This window comes from Nyctereutes procyonoides, unplaced genomic scaffold (genome assembly GCF_905146905.1).
Source record: "Nyctereutes procyonoides isolate TBG_1078 unplaced genomic scaffold, NYPRO_anot_genome, whole genome shotgun sequence".
Taxonomy (NCBI): domain Eukaryota; kingdom Metazoa; phylum Chordata; class Mammalia; order Carnivora; family Canidae; genus Nyctereutes; species Nyctereutes procyonoides.
The window spans coordinates 36,480,775-36,505,201 of NW_026575042.1; the positions used below are offsets into that span (position 1 = coordinate 36,480,775).

Here is a 24,427-nt window from a genome sequence, read left to right on the forward strand (position 1 = left end):
TGGCCCTCGCGGCCCGGGGGGCCCACCTGTCCGGCCCGGCGGGTCTCCGCGGGCCCTGGCGCCGCCCCCCCCCCCCCCCGCCCCAGCCCGGGCGCGCGGAGCGTCCAGACGCGGGGCCGAGGGCAGGACCGCAGCCCGCGCCGCCCTCCGCCCGGGCGTCGGCTCCAAGGGCGTGGCGGGGGCGGCCCCAGCCCCGCAGACACGCGCACGCCCCCGGCGACCGCTTTCCGAGGGGCCCGCCCTCCCCGCGGGGACCATCCGGGGAGCCGGAGCGGAGGCAGGCGAGCCCCCCCCCCCCGCAGCCGCGGCCCCCGGGAGCCGCGTCCCCCTGCAGCTCGAGCGCCCGGGAGCGCGGAGACGCGGGAGGAAAGTTGGGGTCGGGGCCGCGGCGCCGGGAGCGCGGAGGCGGGGCAGCGGGGCCGGAGTCCGCGGCTCATGAATATGCACGAGCCGCCTCCCTCCCCCGTGACGTCACGGGCCGTCCCGGGGTGAGCGCCGGAGCCGCTCGGGGTCCGCGCCAGTGAGCGCGGCTGCTGGCGGGCGGCGGGCGGCGGGCGGCGGAGGCCGAGCGCGGCGGCGCCCCCAGCGCACCCGCAGGCAGCGCGAGGCGGCGGCGGCGGCGGCGGCGGCAGCGGCGGGCGAGAGCGGGCGGCGGCGGCGGCGGCGGCGAGGATGCTGCCCGGGAGGCTGTGCTGGGTGCCGCTCCTGCTGGCGCTGGGCGTGGGGAGCGGCAGCGGCGGCGGCGGCGGCGGGGGGCAGCCGGCGGCGCCGCCTCCTCGCGGCTAAAGGTGGGTGCTGGGGAAGTTTCCTCCTGCCGGAGGAGGGAGGCAGGGCGGGCGTGCGGGTGCAAGCGCGGGCGCCCGGGCTCACGCCGCGTTTGCACGCCCTCCCTTGCCGCAGCTGCCCCGGCCTCGGTGCGCTCGGTGCGCTCGGGGTCCCCGAAGTGAGCGCCCTGCGCCCGGGACCCGAGAGGCCGCACCTGCAGACGCCAGCCCAGCCCTGGGCGGGGCCGAGGGACGGAGGAGAAGGGGAGGGCTGCGGGGTCTGGACAACTTTGGGGGCTGTCTGTGGCGAGGGGTGGGGGCGTCGTGGGCTGCAGCCCGGGGACTGCTTGAGCAGGGCGCGGGCGCCGGAGTGGGGGGGGGCGGAGGCAGTTGTGGGCTCCTGCCCCGACGGAGGGGGAATCCGCGGCGGCACCTTCAGGGGACGGAGCAGAGCGCGTCCCCAGCCCGGAGGTGGGTGGAAACTTGCAGGCTCCGGGGAGGCACCCCCTCTGGCTCGCCTCAGGCTCCCCCGGGAACGCGAGCCCCCCCGCGGCCAATCCGACCGCGCTCGGGCACCTGCGGGCCGAGGCGCCCACCTGGCGCCCACCTGGCGCCCCTCCCCCGCCCACCCCGTGCGGTGGACGGTCCCGATCTCCCCGCTGCTCCCTCCCAGAGCGAAGCCAGGTCCGGGGGAACGCCCGGCGCTGCAGGGAGACTGTAGGCTGGCGAGCGGCGGACTTTGACAGCTGCCTGGGTGCAAGGGGGCGGGGGCGCCGGGGTAGGGGCGGCCGGAGGGCGGGTCTGAAAGAGGCGGTCACGTGCCGGCAGGACGGGGCGGGGAGGGGAGAGGGAGGAGCAGGGGGAGCGGAGTGGCGGGGGGCGCTGGGGAGGCAGGAGCGCCCAGCTGGGTGGTAACTTGTTGATTCTTCGCGCTGTTGACGAGCAGGGTGTGCGCTTGGTTTGGGGGCTGTGGCCAAACCTGCCAGGTAACCAAGAGGCGGGAACGGGGTCGCTGAAATCTTGTTTGACCATCGTCAAAGGACGGAGGGGTTTGCACCTGTAGATAAACAGGTTCCCGACTAGAGGCAACCCGGTTTTGCAAGCGAGCTTTGGACTACAGCTTCCAGGGGCTCAGGGAGGGGTGTATACCTGGAGGCTGAGGAGAGCGAGAGGTCGACGGTTTGCTACCCCCGGACCTCAGGGATGCTTCTCCCACAACTTGTGAATGATACGTTTGAGAAGAATAGGAGAGTGCCTGCTGATCCTTTAACCTTACATTTTTGGTGACATGGTTTTGAAACTAATTCACGAGCAGACATCCTGTTTCTTTTCAGCAATCCGGCCACGCCACCCCTATTCTTGAGAAGCAGTTTCTTTCTTTTCTTAATTTTTTTTTTTTTTTTTTTAGAAGACAAGGAAAAACTCATTAGGAAAATGTCTCAAAGTGTGGTTAGAGGAGTCCCTGATAGGAGGGATCATACTGAGAGAATGCCGTTTTGGTAAAAACAAGAATTAAAAACAATGAGCTTCCAAACCTTTTGCCCTCCTTCTCCCATATAGATACTTTGTTAAACAGGCAGATGACATGTTTTTAAAGATTTTTTCATCACTTTGTAGCAGAACAAAGGGAATATTTATAAGCAGATGTCTGCAAACAGGAGAGCTTGCATCAAGTGAGGAAAAGGGGAAAGCTTGTTTGGGCAGAGGACCTGGTGTGCTTATGCACTGCAGAGTTCTCAGGTCAGAATAGAAAGCTTTGCAGAGATTAAGAGAGGAAGATGAAAAAGAAAAAAAAATCCAGGCTACCATTGATTCACTGTTTATGTGTACAATTATTGCATTTTAACCAACATTTGTCATCTCCTTCACTTAGAATATACTCATTTCGCGGTGAAAACAAGCCATTTGTCTTTCCAATGTAAAAAGTTGAATGGCCCTAGAGGAATGACAGTTGCTGAGTCCCCCTTCTTCTTTCTTTCCCCTTCTAACCACCGGGGGGCTGCAAAGAGCGCTGTTAGCTGCATTTTTTTTTTTTTTTTAAAAGACAAATGTGTAATAGTTGATCAAAACAGAGACATTCATTATGACACTTTAGTCGGTATTTACAGGACTGACTTTCCTTATGACAATGCACTTGCACTTTACGTTCCCAAATCTCACATAATCTCTGAAGAACATGTGCAATAAATAGTAAAGGTATGCTTCCTACTGCCCCTGACTTGGCCGTTTCTAAGGTTCGTAGCATTGTTACTCCCGTCATTGAGAGAGAGAGAAGTCGGGAAGACGTGTGAAGAAGACTGAACAAAACATAGTTTTCTTCCTGCATACAATTCTGTATCACGTGTAGAAGAAAATAGGGAGTGTGGCGTCAAGCTGCCTGGCAAGAGTTGAATGTGCCCTCCGGACAACTGTCTGGAAACATGCCTTCCCAGCTTTGGGCTCCTGTAAGGTCTGTGGTGCATGGCTCCTTTGGCCTTTGTATTCCTCGCTTCTTGCTGCAGGGATTTGAGCAGCTAATGCCGTACAACTATTTGGGATTTTCACAGAACCACTGAACTTGCAGTGCAAACATATTCCCAATTTCTGAAACAATCTGGTGCCCAGACAGTGATTATAACCACTTCCCTCTGCTCCTCTCTGTCTTGGCTATGCAAAAAAGATGAACGCTTCTTGGATTCCTTGAAAAGACCAGCTTCCATTCATCCCGAATGTAACCCTCTCGTTGCCGGACCAGGATGTGCTCATGGATCCTCTGGACTATGTTTTCAGACTGAAAGGTCACCTTCCTCAGCCTCATCCCTTCTGTTACTCATCACATGGTCAGGCTTAGACATAGCCTCCCCTAGGAACCTTTCCGGACTGATCTCCCAGAATGGTCACCCCCAGAACACTGTGGCTCTCGCTCGGGCACACCTGTGCCTCCTCGTCTGTCCTCAGCATCACTTTGTGAGCTTTGAGGGCTGGAATCTCATGCTGCCTCTCTAGGGCCGTGCTGCTGCCGGGTCTGCAGGTGGAAGCTGAGCAGTCAGTAGTGATGGGCTTAGTGGCTCCACCTGTTTGCAGTCGAGGTGCTGTTGTTTCCTGACGTAGATGTTTGAGATGCTTTCTCCTCTCCTGTATGGAGTAAAATTTGAACTTAGAGAAACCCAGGTTCTAGTCCTGGTCCTACTGCTTCCTACTTAGATAATCTTGAGTAAACTAGCTAAGCTTTTTGAGCCTCAGTTTCCTTATCTATAAAAGGAGGATACAAAAAATCTATCTTGCAAGGTGGTTGTCTGGAGAGAGCTTAGAAATCATTTAGCCCAGTTCATGACCTGCAAATAGCACTAAATACGTAGTGACTGTAATTATTGGTCACGTAAACACAGTTCTAGAGTCTGAGATTTGGTGTAACCTCCTCTTGCTGACCTCTTGGCAGTTCAGTAGCTTTGTTCATGTCTTTTCTCAGCCCAAGCTCTATTTTCTCTCTCTCTGTGTGTATGTGCATATGTGTGGAAAATACTGTGTATAGATGTAAGTGCACATTCACACACGTTTGGCTCGAATTGTGAAAACATTTACCGGGACGCCTGGGTGGCTCAGTGGTTGAGTGTCTGCCTTCGGCTCAGGTTGTGATCCTGGGGTCCTGGGATGGAGTCCCATATCGGGCTCCCCTCAGGGAGCCTACTTTTCCCTTTGCCTAGGTCTCTACCTCTCTCTCTCTCTGTGTCTCTCATGAATAAACAAATCTTAAAAAAAAAAAAAAAAAGAAAACATTTACCACTTCATTACTCTGGACACCTTCGAGGCCAGGGCCCCCTTCTCACTCATCTCAAAAGCCCTGGTACTTAATGTAGGGAGAGCCTAGAGGAAGGACTCAGCAATGTGTGCTGTATAAATAAATAACCGCGTCTCCGTGAGCCAGATCTGGAGGTTTGCGGGTTCTGGTCTCTGGAGGAAAGGCCTGTGGTTGATTGGGGCTGTTAGGAGAGTTCCCCACCTGGTTAGCACTTTGTTCCGAGCCCTGCTATTCTAGGAAGCAGAGACACATTCTCGTTTTACTTAAGACAACCTGTCTGATGATGCCTGTTTATATAGAAGAAGGTAACCCAAGGTACGATAACCAAATGGCAGCTTGAAACAGATTATTTTTGTTATTGGTTGTCTGGCCCACCTCTAACTGGATCTTGTGGAAGTGCTTCCATTGGCATGGTAAGTTTGAGATGGGCTAGGAGAGGATTGAATTGGAGGAAGGCTGCTGAGCTCAAGACATGGACTGTGTAGGGTGGAGGGACACCATCTTAACCAGGTGGGGCTGCTGTGACAAAAATCCTGGGGACTTTGTAGCTTGTAAGCAACAGCAATTGATTTCAAACAGTCTGGGGGCTGGAAGTCTGAGATCGGGATGCCAGGAGGGTCAGGTTCTGGTGAGAGTCTCTTCCAGGTTGCAGACTGCCGGCTTCTTATTGTACCCACACAAAGGGTAGAGGGCAGAGAGAAGAAGCAGGCTTTCTCCTGACTTTTATAAGAGCGCTAATCCCGTTGATGGGGGGGCTCCACCTCCACGGCCCCCTCTTACTGCAGTCACCTCCCAAAGACCCCACCTCCTAATGCCATTACTTTGGGGATAGGGTTTCAACATATGAATCTTGAGGGGACGCAGACATTCATCCACAACGGTCACGCAATGGGCTTTGAGGGAGCTTCAGCAGAAGGCGGGGCTGGGGGGTGACAGAGAAGGGTGCCTTGGGTGAGAGGCCAATGCAAACATGCGCTGGGCCCTGTTCTTTAGCCTTATCAGCCAGGAGCTACTTCTCAGTCTTCTGTTATTCTCCGTGAGGGGAACAAAAAGATAAAGCAAGTTCCAGGTATCAAAGAGCTCACACTCTGTGTAGGGCAGACATCACACATGACACGAACTATTGGAGAACTTCATAGCTGACGGGGAAAGGGTAGATTGTGCACTAGAGACCTCAGAAAAATCTTGGAGAAAAAGAAGAAATTGGCAAGGATGGGAGAAGTCAGGAAAGATTTACCGAGAAAATGAAAGGGGGCTTGATGGGTGAGTAGGAGCTGGGTAAGCAGATAGGAGGGGGGCAGGACGGGACGGTGAATGCAGGCTGGTAAGAATGCACATGATTGGCACACAGGTAGGAGTCAAGAGGGAGCTCAACCTTGGCCAAATGTGTTTCTTTGTTTTCCTTTTTTTTTTCTTTTAAAGGCAGGGGAGGGGGAGAGAGAGAGAGAGAAGAGAATCCCAAGTAGGCTCCATGCCCAGCACAGAGCCTGAAACAGGACTTGATGTCATGACCTAGAGATCATGACCTGAGTGGAAATCAAGAGTCAGACACTTAACTGACTGACCTACCCAGGCACCCCATTTTTTTCTTTTCTTTCTTTCTTTCCTTTTTTTTTTTTTTTTTTTGGAGAGAGAATACATTTCTGCATACAGATTACAGAGCTAAGAAAAGAACAAATGTTTATTGAATGCACACTGTGTGCCAGGCACTTTTTTCAGCATTTCACAGGCGTCCATTAGTTTGGTCTTAACCCCAACCCTGTGATGCAGGTAGAATGAATATCCCACTTTTTTTTTTTTTTTTTTGACTATCCCATCTTTACTGAGAAAACTGAGGCCCAGAGAAGTGAAGTTAACTTGCTCACGGTCTCACAGCTTAGAGATTGTAGAACTGACATTTGAACCCAGAACAGTGTGATAGACATGGATTTCCCACATCACCCGGGCTTACCGACCAGTGTGATGTGATGTCTGCTCGGGGAAGGGTCTGAGTGGAGTCAGAGAGGCTCTTCCTACCTTGAAAAGGCATCTCCTCACTGTCTGAGAACATTTGGGCTTCACCACAAAATTGCTAAAAGAGTCCGTTTCTTTTCAAGCCTTTCTCTGATTCGCTTCGCCATGAGGAGTAAGCATGGCTTCTGGCTTCTGGTCCAGGCAGCTTGAAGCCTTTCTCACCTCCCATCACAGTCGTGCTTGGCCCCACACAGAGAAGGCAGCTGTCTGCATTGCGTGGCCTGAGATGTGCTTGTAGGCGTCTCCTGCACCAGAAAGAGCTCTGTAGCTGGTCTTTCATTTGGGTTAAGCATGGCCTTCTTCTGACTCCTTCATTAAGCAGGCAGGATGAATAAAGGATACCATGAACGCTTTCAACTATATTAGACGGAGTTCTGGGGAGAATGAGGTGGGGATGCTGAAAAGTGAACATGGCAAGAGTGGGAGGAGATGGTGTAGATGGAGTAGCAGGTGCCTGACTACTCATAAGGCTGCCTTTTCTTCTCATGTCATGGCATGATTATATATGTCAATTGTTCTTTTCACAAATACCCGGTTTATGGGTTGGTAAAGGAACCCCCACAGGGCCTGCAAGCAACAGAGCCAGAAATGAGACCAAGGGGTCTTACTGCTTGTAGGCGATTGTAATCCTGCCCCAGAGAGCCAAGTGATGTCTTGGACGATGTCACCCAAAGCCCACTTCTGCTATCCCTTAGTGGTTTTCTAATCCTTGGAACTGGCTCTTGTCCTTATACATTCTCAGGACCTTGCTTGTCCCTAGCTCAATGCCCTCTGCTTGCATCAGCTCTCCCAGGGTCATCTCTGGCCCTGACCAATTTTTCTAGCTCATCTTGAACCCTGCTCAGAGGCTCATCGATGTCTGCCTCCTCTAGGATGCTCTGGGGGACCATCAGTCCCATGTATGCCCCACCTCTTATCTCCCTCCAGGAATCTGCTGTTACTCTGTGGCCTTCATTTGGATGTGCACTCACCCAAGTCAGAATCCCAGGACTCCTCCAGCATGCTTCTCTCTCCTCCATCACACCCCATCCTTCATCATGTCCAGTTGATTCTATCCATGAATATCTAGAACCTTCCCATGTCTCTCCGTGCCCATTGCTACTACCTTATTCAGCAGGTGTTGCAATGAAAGTGCTAAATTTTAATTTTGACCTCCTCCTCATCCCTCCCTCACACTGCTATCAGGAAGGGTAGCACTAACTCCAGTCTCACCAGGCCTACAGGAAATTCCATCCTAGTCCTCATGAATCCATCCTGCACCATTCATACTAGGGGCTGGTAGGGTCCCAGGGTTTTGAGAATAGCTTTGCACTCTTGGAATGGCTTCAAGTTTCTCTCTGTCACAGGCTTCCACTTGTGATGCCCACTATCTGAACAGCATGGCCCTCGATGTCCCTGACTCTCTACTTCCAGAGACAGCAGGATCTTTGCTGCCACGGGGACCCTAGTACTGGAAATCTAATCCTTCTGCCACATGTTGTAGCCACTGCCCTGGGATTGGAAGGGGTGCTGTGGGGGGTATGAGAGGGAGGAGGACACCAGTTCCTGTTCTAGAGGAAACTAGGCTCTCTCCCACATTTCTGCCTCTCCCATCCCTACCTTAACCCCTTCTAGCAGCTCAACATATTCATAGGGCAATGGCTGGGACAGGAAGCATCTGTAGAGAACTTGTGCCTGCACTCTTACAACCCAAGCCGCCTCTGAAGCAGGGGTCCATGAGGGCCCACTTGCTTTCTGAGAACAGGGAGCCTCACCTCTGATGATAGTACCTCTCAAGATAGTTCCAAACTCTGCCATAAAAGTTGATGGCTTTCCCCTCACTTCTCATCAGGCCTCCTCTCTTCTCAGAGAATTTTCCAGCAATTTCCAGATAGCAAATACAGCCATCTACCAAGAGCTGACTATTTCTAGGCACTGCTCTGAGTGCTTTATAGGTATTAATACTCATTTAGCCTTCTAGCTACTCAACTCAATGGGGATAATAAGTATGCTCTTATTAAAGGCCAGGAAGGTTAAGCTACTTACCCAGTTCACCAAACTAGTAAAAGAGTAGAGCTTGGATTTGAATCCATGAAGTCCAGTTTCAGAGTCTTCTCCACTGTGTCAGTGATTCTCAACCCTGGGTGCATAGTAGAACCACTTGTAAAATAGCAATGATGCCTAGAACCACCCACGGAGATTCTGGTGCAGTTACTCTAGGCTAGGACCTGAGATTTCCTTTAAAGCTCTCAGGTATTTCTTTTCTTTCTTTTTTTAATTATTTCATTATTTGAGAAAGAGAGAGCAAGTGAGCTCTTGAGCCAAGGGAGAGGTAGAGGGAGAGGCCGACCTTCATGGAGCCGGGAGCCTGACACAGGCCTCTATCCCAGGACTCTATCTCAGGACTCTGGGATCATGACCTGAGCCAAAGGCAGAAGCTTAACTGAGCCACCAGGTTGCCTCAAAGCTCTCAGGTATTTCTGATGCCCAGCCAAATCTGAGAAGTACTCCCATTGGCTACTAACAATTCCCCAAAGAATGCTTTGTTTCTTTAACGTAGGTTACAAAGCTGCTTCCAGGTGGTGACCTGTTCCATATTTTACCACTTCTAGTTCCATCAAAGTGCCTATTGCCGGGACACCTGGGTGGCTCAGTGGTTGAGCGTCTGCCTTTGGCTCAGGTCGTGGTCCTGGGTCCTGGGATCTGTATGGGGCTCCCCACGGAGCCTGCTTCTCCCTCTGCCTGTGTCTCTGCCTCTCTCTCTCTCTCTGTGTCGCATGAATAAATAAATAAAATCTTTAAAAAAAAAAAAAAGCCTATTGCCTTCCTGCCTCCCCAGGTAGACTGTGAGGCCCTCCCGGGGAAAGAATCCCGGTCACCTCTGTGTGACCAGTGTCCGGCACTGCCCAAGGTTCATAGTGAATGCTGAGTGTGGGGGTAGTGAATGTGTGCTGGGTGGTGCCACCCATGATGGCTGTGAGTCCCTCAGGGCTCTGCTCTTGCACATTTCTCCTGGTGAGTGCCCCTTCCTGCCCTTGGGCACTGGTAGGAACTGGCCATCAGGCCTCCCCCTTTGGTTATCTGACTTTCCAAACCAATTAATGGCATTCACTTTAAAAGTTGAAAACAGTGAGCTCTACAGATGAGTTAGGAGAACATTAACCACACCAAAACGTGTGAGGGCGTCAAGTCCGGCAGATGCCATTGGAATTCTCACTGAGAAAGGCTATAAGTGCTACTCTTACTGCCCTAAAAAATGCTTGCTTGGGGATCCCTGGGTGGCTCAGCGGTTTAGTGCTGCCTTCTGCCTGGGGCATGGTCCTGGAGTCCCGGGATCAAGTCCCGCATTGGGCTCCTCGCATGGAGCCTGCTTCTCCCTCTGCCTGTGTCTCTGTCTCTCTCTGTGTGTCTCTCATGAATAAATAAATAAAATCTTAAAAATAAAAATGCTTGATTGGCTGAAATTTGACTGACTTAAAAAAAAAAAGTATCATTTTTGTGACTTACACCACTTCGCATGTCCATGATGTCTGTTGTAGTATATAGTTAAATCTGCAGTCTTCCAACAAGTCTGACAAAAGTCACTGTGGAGAATGACGTCTTGTGATCTGGACCCACTGATCAGTGTGAAGCTAGGGGGCAAATCATTCACTCCTCTGGGGTCGGCTTTGTGCCCCCTCCCTCCTCTACCCACAAAAGTTCTGAGTAGCCACATGGAAGTGCCTCTGAATGCCCTTTGAAAGGATAAAGTGTCTACGAAAGGAAGGTGATCAGATTTAAGAAATTTGTTTTGAGACTTTGAGACTCAACTCCCCCAAACAAAACCCCGCATCATTTTCTTTTACACTGCCTTACCTATTTAGTTAAGTATATTTTCAGGAGAAGTTTGAATTTAGTGTTAAGTTCCTTCCCAGCTCTTTGATGTACAGCCTGCATATGTCACACAGCTGGTGGTCACCATGGTTACCCAAGAATGCAACAGCTGCAGGTCCATAAATTTTCCGGGAAGAACCAGTCAAAACTGTTAATATTATGTCAAGTTGATGTGTCGTTTTCCAATTTGCATGGATAGCTGCATTGCAGCAAATTAATTAAAACAGATAAATGTTAATCTAATGCATGTCTCCTTGTAATTAATGAAATATAGCCATTACAGGGGTGTTTGATTTATTGTTTTAATTTATAAAATGCTGAATTCTCCTATAAAGTTAGATATAGTAATAGGAGAAGCTGACCCATATATAGCATTAGGAAAAATAATCACATTTCTATAAATTAATCACTCTCTAAAAGGATATAGTTCATTAACACCGTGAACTGAAAGTGTTAGATGTAAATTAGATTAACCTTTTTAGTGACACTTCCATTTATATTGCGTATTCTCTTCAAACTCAAAGCACTTTACATATATTAATTCAATTAACCCTCCCCAGACCCTTGTTAAGTAAGTACATATATCAAAGTTGGAAGGGAGGAGAAATGAAACCCTTCAAAGATATTGAAGTCCTGGTCTTAGGATGCATTATTTATGATTTCCTTTGCGGCAGTACAGTTTATCCTGGACTTATGTAGCTTGAGAACATGGGTAGGTATTCAGGCTCACTCTCTGGGCTGCCAGGAAACGCTTAGCATGTCATTCTTTACCTGAAGCCAGAAACGCTTCTGTCTGTCTGATGCTCAGGCCAAATGCTCTAAGGAAACTTCGGCCTTATTGTGTAATAGGTACCCCAGCAGCCCTGGGTTTGGCTGTGAACAGGGCATCTCCAAGTGGGTGTGGGTGATGAGACCCTAGTAACCACCCAGGCATCTAGAGGGTCTTGGCTGGCTTCTATCCCGTCTTTAACCCCCTCCTCTTGATTATCTAGACACTGAGGATGGGCCAGTGAACAAGACATGGGATGTGAATGGGAGAAGAAACAGGAGTGACAGGGAAATGGAAATGGGATTTAACCTTTCCTCTGGGGTGTCTCTTCAGGTCCATCTAGTAGATGGGTGGCAGGAACTGCTGTCTCTTCACCTGCTGGGATGGAGATGGAGACCCTGAGAGAGGAAGGATTCATTCTCTGTCTACCTAAAAGCCTGTTTCTCCAGGAAAATTTCCTGAGTGAGGATCTGGGTCTTCTGCTGTAGCTCGTCGCCAGGAATGTCCCATGTGTTGCGGGGGCCATGCCTGTGTGCAGGACTTCTTGTCATTGCCCCAGGCCTCCTGAAGATAGGCACACAGGGAGAGGAAGAGGATGGGGGCTTGCATTGTGAAAGCTTTCAGAGAATAAGGGGTGGAGACTCTAAGAATTTGCTTAGTGTGATTGAGTGTTTGGTTGTTTGAGGTTCTGAATTTTCTTTTTTCCAACTCTTTCTGCTCTTTCAAGTTCTCAAATCCACAAGTGCTCTCTTAGGGGCAGATTCTCACTATATTCCCCAAACCAGACCATTTTGAGATGCAGTTCATGTCAGATAACAGTCTGCCCTGTAGCTAGTGGTTCCAAACCTACCATGGGCAATGTTAACCCAAAGGAATGAGAAGCACTAATGGTTAGACAGGAAATAGAGCGTAGAACAAGTTTGGAGTGTGGGAGATTCTCCTCTTGGGCTTGTAAGTCACTTACTCTGATCCCCTAGGCCCACATGCAAGGGCACTTTAAGCCCACCCAGCCCTAGAATTTCAGCTCCTTGTGCTCAGCCCCCACTTCTTGGCGCACATCTCTTTGCTGTGAACTGTCCTAGCTTCTTCCCTCCAGACCCAGTCTGGGATTAACAATCAGGACTTAGAGCCAAGAGCTAAAATACGAGCCATCACTCGGACATTCACAGAAACTCTGGGGAGCAGTTTGAAGTTCATGGGATTTTAATACCTACCCACCCTCCTCCCTCCCTCCCTCCCTCCCTCCCTCCCTCCCTCCCTCCCTCCTTCTCTCCCTCCTTTCTTCCCTTCTTTCCCTCCTTCCTTCCCTCTTTTCCTCCCCTTCTCTCCTCCCCTCCCTTCACTTCCTTCCTTCTTTCCCTCCCTCCTTCCTTCCCTCTTTCCTCCCTCTCTCCCTCCCTTCTTTCCCTTACCCCCTCCTTCCTTCTTTCCCTCCCTCCCTTTCTTTCCCACCTTCCTTCCCTGCTTCCCTCCTCCTTCTCTCCCTTCTTCCATTTTTCCCCTCCCTTCTTCTTTCCTCATTGCCTCCTTCCCACCCTCCCTCCTCCTTTCCCATCTTCCCTCCTTTCCCTCCTTCCTTCTCTCTTTTCCTCCCCTCCCTTTCCCTTCCTTCCCCTTCCCTTCCTTCACTTCCTTCTTTCTTTCCCTCCTTTCTTTTCTTTTCTTTTTTTTTTTTGGTGTTGTTTTTATTTTGTTTGCTTGTTTTTGTTTGTGGGAGGGTGAATGATCCTTGGAATAGGAGAGGAGGTTGAAATTATTCATAATAAGAGTAAAAAGGATTTAACATTCAAGATGTAGATTTTACCTTCCTGGCTTTTATGTTGGCTATTTTTTTTTCCTAAAGAAAAGTAAATCAAAAGATTTTGAAAAGATTCAAAACTGTCTGCCAAAGAGAAGAAAAAAGAAAAAAGAAGAAAAAATTGCTAGGTCAGTTCTATAAGTGTCATCCAGACATCTTTATTGAGTATTTTGGAGACTGATTTTTTTACTATCTGTATATAATTTATGTATTTTAAGAATAAATTATGTATCCTAAGTATCTAATCACATTTGTAACCTTAGAATTCTAAATATGAAATTGTACTTAATAAAAGTTTTTTTGTATAAAGTTCCATGTCTGAAAAAAAAAAAAAAAAAAAAAAAAAAGCAGGCTCCCCTGCTTTATTGCACCATCATCAGAAATATCAAGATGGTTATATCTTGCTTATTTATTTTAAAATTTAAGACTCTTTAGTGATTTGTTTTTCTTTTAAATATCATGAATATAGCATTTTTTAAAATTGCACTTGCATCTTTTTCCTCTTTGAACAATCCCCTGCCTCTTCTCCACCCTAATTTTCCAGTAGGTAATCCCAGCCCTCCTACCTATCATTGCAGCTGATAAATAAATATGAGCACAAAAATATTATGAATAATGATGAAAATCATCCTCAACCTCGTATTACAATTTGTTTTCTCAGTCCAGTGGGAAAATGTGAGAAAAGTGTTTTTAGAAAACTTTGCCACTTCTATTGATCAGAACTACTCACTTCTTATTAAAGACTGAGGACTCACTATGTAGCCACAGTTCCAAAACACTCACCTGGAACACTTCCAACCAAATGGGCTCCTATATAGGAGATTTGGGGCCACCATGATTCCTGCCCCAAGTCAATATGACACTGGTGCCTAAAGCTCTACTTCTATCATCTATCAGAGAGGAAGCACATGTAACTTTCCAGTAAACTAAGGTAATGAGACATGATGCATGGTCTTGTTTGGTGATGTTTGCTTTTAGAAAGAGAGAGCGCTGCTCCACCTATAGGGTTAAGCAGTTACACATTGGTGGCATTAAGGGCAGCATAGCAGGACATTTGTAGGGTGTGGAGAATGTGTGAAATAGATGGATCTCTGTCATCATGCTCAAACCATGTCAGACTGATACCAATTCCGGTGCCCAAATTGTGTGGATGAGTCTGTAAGACATACCTTCTGTCATTTAAAAGCTGACAGTGGCTGGACACATTCAAAAACCAATTTTCCAGATTCTTAGGAAACTGGGCTCCTGCCCATGCTGGCTGCCAGTGCTAGTGGGTTTTGAGTGTCTTCTCAGCCTTGGGTCCTGGCATGAGACAACCTGATGCTTACTGCGGACAGCTTCTGTGGTTATGAACCCCAGTTCCCTGCCTTGTGGGGCCCTCTTTTGCCTCTGCTGCTGCACACCATGCCCCACCTGCTGTTCTAATTTTGCCCTACTAGGCAGCAGCCCTCACTGTGGGCACCTCTTCTGGGAATCCATACCTGTGTACCCTCTGGCCAAAGGAGGGGATGATCTATCCTGTCAGAACCAATGGCCCCTTTCTTCCTCCCCTATTACACGCCTGTCATACAGAACCCCCCCTCTCCCCAGTGGCACTTATCAGATTATATTGTCACCTGCTTGCTTGCCCCTCACTCAACCATGCAAGGTCAGTATCTGTGTCCCCAGTATCTCGTTCCTGTGTCCCCAGAAGTTTAGGCTGTAGGATGGGTGGATAAGTGACGGCTGGAGCTCCCAGGAACCCAGCTCTTTGCCCTGTGGGGGTTGCAGGGTTGGGTTGGAGCTTTCCTTGATTCAGCATTCTCCTTCATCCCTCTGGGTCTCCAGTGCCCATCTTCCCAGTGCAGACATACTAGAGTAGGGCTGATGCAGTAGGATGATTTGGTCAGGAAAGGTCAGCATCACAGGCAGGGCACTGGCTCTCCCTGGCATTGCTGGCACATTCCAGAATGGGGAAGTGGAGCCAGGCTCAGGTGGGTGACCTGCTGGGTGTGAGACAGGTTAGGTGCTGATGATTCTGGAGGCCATTGTCAGAGTGTATCTTCTGGGAAAAGTAATGTAAATTAACTTTCCCATTGGTGAAATAGCTTTGTTGTAAGCTCCGTCTTTAATCTGTAGCATTGAACACTGCACAGTTGGGAGAACATCTTCTGTGACTGCACTGATGAGAATTTAGTTGTGACCATCGGCTGCTGTGGGTCTAATACTCTCCCCACCACACTCTTCTGTGTTGCCCTGTGGATCTTGTGTATTCCCGTCAGCATTCTCTTAGACCCTAGATTGTAGAAGTCCTTTTTTTTTTTTAAATTTATTTATTTATGATAGAGAGAGAGAGAGAGAGAGGCAGAGACACAGGCAGAGGGAGAAGCAGGCTCCATGCACCGGGAGCCCGATATGGGATTCGATCCCGGGTCTCCAGGATCGCGCCCTGAGCCAAAGGCAAGCGCCATACCGCTGCGCCACCCAGGGATCCCAGAAGTCCTATGTATATAAAGCATGCTTTAATTTCCAAATAGATCATTAAGAGCACTTTGATATGGAATCAGATGCATGGATATGTAGAGGCAAGAATGAGGTTTTAAGTAGGAAAAGCTATCATCAGTTAAAATGGGATGGCCACATTGGATGAGGCCCATGAAATTCTCCCGCCACAGCTAGGGAAGCAGGCAATCAGGAAGAGGTATAGACTTCTGGATGTGCTGAAATTTCTAGGCTGTGCATGTAGTCCACAAAAAATGAGCAAGTGGGAATCTCCCCAAAGTAAAAACATTTACTTCTGGATCTAAGGATATACTGGTTTGTACTGAGCATTAAAGATTTGGTACTGTGCACAGGGAAACCCCACCTTCCCTATCCAGACCAAAACCTAAAACTTCTGAGGCTGGCATTAGGAAGAAAAGCTCTCGGGGTTGGGGCAGGGATATGAGCCGTGGAGCAGGGGCAGGGCAGGTGGCTAACTGCTCTGATTCTGATCCTGATGTCTCCCTTCTAGGAGCAGAGGTTTTTCTGTGGATCATGCTGCCACTCCCCACATGGACTGGGTTAGGGATCCAGACCGGAGAGGGATACCATCTTCCTGTAGCCCTGGCTCAAGTGGGAGCATTTCCTTCTATTTCCACATCAAGGCTAGAGCTTGGACCCATCAGGGTTTTACTAAAGTCTGAGGATCCATAACAGGGAAATAAACTGAAAGGATTATGAATCTAGACCACTGGTTGTCATCCCTGTCAGAACCAATGGCCCCTTTCTACAAAAAATATTTTTTACTGCTCCCGTTATTATCCTGAAATGAAACTTAGTGATGTAATTGCCTGCTAGTATACATAATTTAACAAATCAGTATAATGCCTTAACTGAAATATAAAGGAACTCAAAGGAAAACATATAATAAAATACTATGTAATGCCCTGGGCCCAACTCTGTGGGAGGGAGTAGTGAGTTAGATGCTTGCTGTGAATCCCATGCAATAAATGCACATGGATCTAGGTGCGTTGTATTTGGCAATTCAAATGTCATGGGCAGTATTGGGATGACGTAATGTTTAGAAATGGTGAGATATTTCTGGTGAAGTCCTGAGCAGGACAAAGTACACTCTGGCCTCAATTTATAGGATAGCTGTATTCCTGGAAAACTTGGGGTTTATTAAAGCTACACAAAGAATATTTAGCTGAACCAGTCCAGTACCACTGGCATAAGGAAGAGACTGTAGAGTTCTAGATGATGTGTTGGGGGCATTCAGCCCAAGAGATGCCTGGACACCTGCAACACACTCACTCACTCACTCACACATTCCCAGTTATAGGAGACACCAAAGATGGATCCCATATGTGCTTGCAGGCTGAAATTGCTTTACAGGGTAGATAATTTCTGGAGCTATAGTCTTTCTGGGTGCCTTTTGGGGAAAAACGGGAAAATGCTGCCTGGACGACTGAACGAAGTTGTCACATTTCACAAGAAGGTCTTCTCAAGAATAAGGCTTCCCAGTGAGGCATTGGAAGTCCTTATGAAGCCCATTAACCATGTACTGGAACATTATTTAGACCAGTGGAAAGGAGAACTGCTACTTTGCCTTGTTAAATATAGAGATATCCCCTGGTCTTCCCCCTCTCTTGCTTCTCCACTTTGTGAGCACAAGAGCAAGCTGGAGGGAAGGGGGGCAGACCACACTTGGCCCCTCCAACAGAGATTTGGGGATGCCTTGCCTTTAGAGGGGGCAGAGAGAGTAGATATTTGGAGAAGATAGGAAATTGATGTTAAAAATGACCTGGATTGAGCCTTAGTAATTGAAAGGGAATGAAAAGCTGTGAAATTGGGCCAGAGTATCTTTGAGGCAGTTTCTACCCAGTGGGAAAGAGGAGGTTGATATAGCATGGGGGGGGGGGGGCAGAAATAACATTATTTTATGTTTATAACCCAATGAATTAAACTCCCAACACACAGGACAGAGTATTTATTATGGTCAATACTAATATTTCACAGTTAAAACACTGGTCTCTTGGATGGAAGATTCTTCCTTAGTGTTCTCCTTCATAATGTAGAGGATGAGGGTTTTTATTGTGTTTTGTTTTTAATCCCTAGGTGTCTTGTTTTTCTTCCTTCCTTCACATAAGCTTGAGGTGTTACTAAGAGAGAGGCTGAATTGCCAAGGAGAGCTTCAGTAACTTTGAGATGAAAATGCATTTTAATATTTTGATTTAATAGGAAATGGCATATCCCCTCAATAAGTAGTTCAGTGACATTTGGTAGTTCTGTAATATTTGACTCGGAGTGGAGTTTATAAAAATTTCAGCCCAACAGTAACTTCAGGGCACTAAGGGATGTATGTATTTCTGAAATGAGAAGACCTGGTTGACATTCTGATTCTAAAATCAACATCATCTCTTATGCGTCACCATATTTTCAATTATAATGGACTATAAGCTGTGAATTTAAAAGCAGCTTCCCTGCAAGCTCCCGCACAGACCCAGCTTGTATGGAATAAAGAGAAGAGCCTGGGTGGGAGGGAGAATTCTTACACCCACTCTCCCAACTTAACTTATTACTAAAATGCTTCCTTCCCTGAGATGGCTTTGGTAGCCCCTCCCCCACCCCTCCTGCCCCTCCTCCCCCCCACATTGGTTCCTTGGGGATTTTTTTGAAAGTGGAATCTTTTCTAACTTCATGAGGAATTTACATAGCGATTTGCCTGAAATGGTTGAACTTGGGAAAGGTAAAATCATGGCAGTAAAAGCCTGAGGTTGTATGAAATACCTCTGCCAGCCAGACAAAAGTATTTCTAACAGGAAACTTGGGGAGTGAAACAAGTGTCTAGGGCATGGTGTTCTGTTATTTTTCTGGCATTTCAAGATAAATTCAGACCTCCTCTACTTATTTGTTTCCCATTTGAGCATCCTCTCACTCTCCAAGTTAAAAAAAAAAAATGCCCTAAATGGGTTATATCGAGTTCCAGGTATGATGGTCTTTGGCAGCAATTAAGGTCAGCGGTTATACTTAGGCCGTCCTAGGGTGCAGTGGTTTTGTGGAGTACTGGTTTTGTTTTGTTTTGTTTTTGCCAGGGGCCTCAGGAGCAGACCTCCCTACACCAGAGGGTGGTCGCAAAATCAAGTCTTTGATGGCCCCCAGTTCTACCAAGAGCCAGTCCAGGATGAAGAAGAGCAAACTCTTTCCCCCATCTACCCATTCAGCAGGGTAGAGTAATAGAATAGCTATTGAGTTAGGTGGAGCCTGTTACCAGTGGCTTGGAATTAGGGGCTTCCTCCCCAGAGGGGATGTGCAGTGTAGGCTGGAGCTTATGGCGGGTCATGACCCCCTCTTCAGCATGCGTTGTCATCAGACTCAATGAGATGCAGGTTGGATGGAAACCTGACAGTAGCCATGGGGGTGTGTGTGGGGAGGGGATTTACGTGGCCATGGACTGTGATTGTAACAGATGCCAGTAGGGCGCTGTCCACATTCCCTCTGCTCCTGCTGTTTTCATGCATTCAGGCCCTACTTCCAGCACCAGTGGCGCTTTGCCTGTGGCTCTCTCTGGCCATGAGACCTTTCTTTGGCTGTATGGGTGCCAAGTCAGAACCCCAGGGAATTAACGCCCCCAGGAATGGTCCTCAGCCAGTGACTGACAGGACTTGGTGGATCAGTACCCCAAAACCCTTGTCTCTCTGGTAAGAGAACATCTGCAGCCTTGCACACAGTTCCTCGAGGTCCTATTGAGGCGTGGGCTCCATGCACCCCCAATGGCTCCTGGCTTCTACATTTACTGGTCTTTCCTTATATCATCTTCCCAGATATACCACTTGCACCCAAATCCTTGACTCATGCAGGGCCTGCTTCTGAGGGACCTCAAACTGATAGAGGAAGTGAAGATATTTTATAGGGGGTGCATGCTGAGCTCTCTGGGCTCTTCCACCATACCGTCCCCCAGGGTAAGTCTTATATTTCAGGATCTGGACACTGGAGTTTCTTGGCACATCTGGTCAGACTTGACAGCTCTGCAGTCTCCAAGGACATCTCCCTTGGTGGCATCTCCCATCACTGCACACCAAATGCCCGTGTGTGGCACTTACACAACCATTCCTTCAAACACGCTGGGGTTAGAGGGCCTCCCTGCAACAAATGCCCTATGCAGTGCTCTGCAACCAGGGCACGCAGATGGCCTGGCGGTGCTGGCAGCTTTTCTTCTGGGCCCAGGACTTTTAAGGCTCCTTGAGGGAAGGGTAGCCCCAGCTCCTTGCCCAAGTTCTGGGCTGAGGTACATACCCGCCCTCCTGAGGTGACGTGAGTTGAATTAGGCCGAGTGCCTGTAGCACACAATCCTTCACGCGTCTGGGGCAACATCTGGCCCTTGATCGCAGCCAGATTTCTCGAGTGTCTATTTTCAGCATTCTCTCAGAGCACCTATAAGTGAATTTGCAAAGCAGTTACCTCTGACGGCGACACTTCTTTCACGATGTGGAATAGCCGACAGAATGAAAAATCTCTCCCCTACACTCACCCCAGCTTGCCCACTGGTCTGAATTACCATGATCATTCTCTTATTCCAGGTAAGGTGCTACAAAAGCTGACTGATTTTTGTCTGAGAGCCTTAGTGCACTGAGCCACTGTCAGCTGAACAGTCAGTCGGATGTGAATCAGGCCCTCAGCTTAGCTTCGTTAAGCTCCATCCACATGGCCCAGCTCAAGTGGATGGGATGTAGTAGTTTTTATTTTTTTGACAACCAAATGACTTTAGGTGTTATCAGCATATAAAATATATGTAAATAGGCCATTTCAGGTGCTGAATACAACATCTAATTTATTTAAGAAGTTCTCTTAATTCTGGGTGGCTGACTGATGTAGGGTATATAAATAGTATATGGATCCTGACTTGGTTCTGATTATATCACACGGAAGCTATGTGATCTTGGAAAAGTTGCTTCACTTCTCTGGGCATCAGATTTCTCATCTCTAAGATGGGTGTATACACACACACACACACACACACACACACGTTTTAACCTTATTTTAAAGGTTTTATTTATTCATGAGAGACACAGAAAGGCAGAAGGAGAAGCAGGCTTCCTGCAGGGAGCCTGATGTGGGACTCAATCTCAGGACCCCAGGATCATGACCGGAGCCGAAGGCAGATGCTCAACCACTGAGCCACCCAGGTGCCCTCTAAGATTGGTATATTAAATCCTATTTCAAGATGCTGCTCTAAAGATAAAGTGAGCCCAAGGACAAAAAACACTTGGCATAGGAGAGTCTGGTGATCTGGTTATCTATTGCTGTCCAGCAAACTATCCCACAGCTTACTGTTGGAAAGCAACCATTGTATTATGCTCATAGGTCCCATGGCTCTGGAATTTAGATAAAAGGGAGGGAGGGAGGATAGCTTGCCTCTGTTCCATGATGTCTGCAGCCTTAAATGACGGGGGATTGGTTGGGATCACCTGGAGGTTTCTTTACTCACACATATGGTGCCTGGGCCTGGCCGACTCAAGGTCTGAGCTCAGCTGGGGCTACTGACCAGAGCCTGCGCATGACATGACCTCTTCTGTATTCGGCTTCCTCCCTGCATGAACACATTGGGATAGTCATACCTCTTACCTAGTAGCTCAGGGCTCCAGTGCACTAAGTGGAAGCTGCAAGGCTCTTGCTCAGTCCCTCTCTTGAGTCGTCTAGAAGCAGACCCTTCTCACCTCAAGTGTGCTTCTCGCTAGATGATTCTAACTTGGTTCTATTTGTCTATGACCTTGGCCTTAGCCAGAATGGTCATAACTCTCCCATGGCCCAAAAGAGAAAGGTTGGAGGATGTTTATTTCCTACACAGCAAGCCCAGGGCACACCCTGTATGGGGGGCAGCATGCATGGTGAGAACTCTGGAGGAGACACAGGTCCCTATAGGAGGTTGGAAGTGGAGGCCAAAGGGAAGTGTGGTGATGGTGATAAGACTTTGAGGATAGTCATCCCTGTCCTGGAGACTTCACACACATTAGCTCACATCATCCTCACAGGAACTATGTGAGTGGGTCTCCTAACCTCCCATTTTATAGGAAGAAGCTGAGTCTCCCAATAAGCTTTAGGAAGTCCCTAAGTACTGGCATTGGGACTTGAAGCCACATCTGTCTGACTTCAGAACCTATACCCTTAATATCATCGTGGTATGTAGTCTCCCACTCGGTGACACATTTTTTATTTTTTTCTCTATTGTGCATTCATCATTTTCCCTGACTTCAGTCTCTGCTCATTGAGGGCAACAGTGTGTCTTTTCCTCTTATATTCCCCTCCTGTGCACATGGGAGACCCTGAGAAAATAACACCAGGGCTTGGCAAAGAGTCTACTACCATCCCTTTTCAGGGGCCCAGCGAAATGATTGTCTTGTTAGCCACACCAGCTAGGCTCGAGGCTCGAGGCTCGGGTGGGTTGAGAGCAGGGAAGGCATTGTGGCTTATATCCTCATCTCCAAAGGAAATTTTGTTTTAGTTTATTGTTGAAGTATGGGTTTTGAAATTGAAACACAGAAGGTCTACTAAAGGGATGTCCCATTTGGAATGGGCTCTATTTTTTTCCTCCCTGTTTTCAAGTTAAAAGCAATAACCATGAAGCAAACTGAAAGAAAATCTTCCAAAGAATATTGTGAATGGCTCTGACAGGTTAAAGCTGCTGGATAAATGTGGAATTTACATGACAAAAACCTGAGCACAATGCTGATTGTCATTCACCAGTAATAGCATTCCCTGAAAAGCTAAAAATCTTAATTAAAAAGAGGGACCACATAATTTATATTTGCTGGTAAGTATCCTTTTGCCTGAGGAACTACTCAGGCTTATACTATTGCCTTCCCTGAACCTAACTTCACCCAGGCTGGGGCTGCTTCATCCTGATGCCTTCCACCTCCCCCCTCCCACCCCTACCCCCACCCCTGTCCTCATCCTGGGTTTGGCAGGATGCCTGGAGCATAGGAGAATTGGGGAATGATCAGAAAGACAATTCTCTGCCCTCAAGAAGATGTAAGTTTTAGTGGGGAAACCAACCAGCTGACATTAAAATATTAAGTAGTGATTCTGGACAGGCGGGCAACACAAGAGTGAGGGGGGCTGGAGAGTCAGGGCCAATGGGAATGAGGGAAGGTGAGATGGGAAGGGGTGCCTGCTAGCCACACCTGACACGTAACAGCTGTTTCACCCTCCAGGCAGCACCACTTCCTCTCCCTGTAGGATTGGATGCCCTCCTCTCCTCTCTGCGGGAGCAACCTCGTCCCAGATCTCCACTGGTGAATCTGAGATTTTTTCTATGAAGCTTTACCTTTTTCCTCCCACAGTTGTGCTGTGATTCTAACCTGCACATCCCTCAAATAGAGTTCATGAAATCCTTTTTATTTTTAATTTGAAAAGCTGAATTTACCTACCAGATAGTGAGGTCTGTCAAGAGGCAGAGCTCAAGTCTGAATTCATCCCTGTTTCCCAGCCTGATAACTAACCGTTGGCTGGGTGAGTAAACAAAGGAATGAATGGATGTTGATTCAATCCGATGCCTTGGAGTGTGTGGGACTCTGAGGGTTCTGGAGAAAGGAAGTGATGTCAGTGAAACGTCCCAAGGTCAGGAGAGAGCAAGTGCCATGTCGGATACATGCTAAGCCTAGCTGTTTGCCCTGGGCCTCCATCTGAGGTCTGGGAAGAACAGGCACCCCTTTCTATTGTTGGTTCCCTACAGCCCTGAGCTAGGGGGGGTTGGGCAACCACAAGGCAATGTCTCAGGCACTCAAGATCTCAGAAATACCAAGGGAGGCCATGTGTCAGATTCATCAAAGGCAAGCACTTTCCCTTGTTTTTCTGATTCTCTTTCCTGCTGAGTTACTGCCTAAGAAGTCACTTTCTACCCATCAGTGGGGGATCCCACGTTTGATGTTGATCCACACTGCAGATGCAGCCAGGGCTATACAGGCACCAGGCTTAGCCAGGGGACCGAAGCCACTTGGTCTCCTTCCCAAAGGGAGCCTGGGGCCAACTTTCACTCAGAAGGCTGGCCAGAGCTAATACTGTTCCAGCATGATTGAATGCGTTGTTGCCCTGGGTCGGAGTACGGACACCAGCACCCTTGCCCCTTAGTGATGTCGTCTAGGATCTTGGGGGTGCACTACTGCCAATGAGGTTCAAGAATAAAGCTGGCCCACTCTTGGAAGGGCTTAATGGTCACATGGTGTAGGTGGCCCACCTCCAGCACTTGTCCAAGAGGTGTGGGAGCAAGTGATGCGTCCTCATTTTTTCTGATCTTTATCTTTCTGCTGTTCATCTCTCTCCTTCCTGTGCCTCCATTACTTTTCTCCTTTGGCACAGGATACATTTTTATACAAAAGACTGATGTCCATCATACTGTGTGATGGGGCACAATGGATAAAATAATAAATTTGATTTTTGCCTAGGGAGGCATGATGAACCTGGGAGACAGAGCTGGCCATGATCTACTTGGTGGACTGAAGGATTAAGCCCTGGGGAAGGGAGATGCATTAGGAATCTACACAAACACACACCGGGCAGCCTATGCTCCTTCAAGCGATTGACGTGTCTCTGCTGAGTCAAGCTTGGGGAGCAGTCTCCTGCAAAGGAAAGCCAGCATGTCTAGGAAAAGCAGTACTCTGTGAAGTATTGTGCATCATGTCTCCATAGCTATACCATATTCATCAATTCTAGGATGAATTTTTTTTTCAGATGCTAACATTTCTAAAAGGATGAGTCTTATACTCAATGTCCTAAATGTCATGAAATGTGATAAACGGCATTACTATTCATTGGCTTATTTACTGTCAGATCTCTTCCTGTTCTTCCGTTGCTCCACTCTGTATGGTAGCCAACTACGTTCTCTAGCTACCTTGGCAATTGCTTCTGGCTGGGTACAACCAGTGGGAGGCACTGGTAGGATCCTGGGGAAGGTGGAAAAGGGAGAAGCCAAAGTATTTCTCCTTCCCTTTCTGTGC

General features: G+C 48.4%; 1 protein-coding gene across 1 annotated transcript in view; it reads left to right on the top strand.

Moving 5' to 3' along the window:
- The first annotated feature begins 672 nt into the window (after positions 1–672).
- CLSTN2 (calsyntenin 2) overlaps positions 673–24,427 on the top strand; it is a 597,725-nt gene continuing 573,970 nt past the window's right edge. Inside the window, 2 exon segments of the mRNA XM_055321522.1 lie at positions 673–744; positions 746–788. Of these exon segments, the coding sequence (XP_055177497.1) occupies positions 673–744; positions 746–788 (115 nt within the window).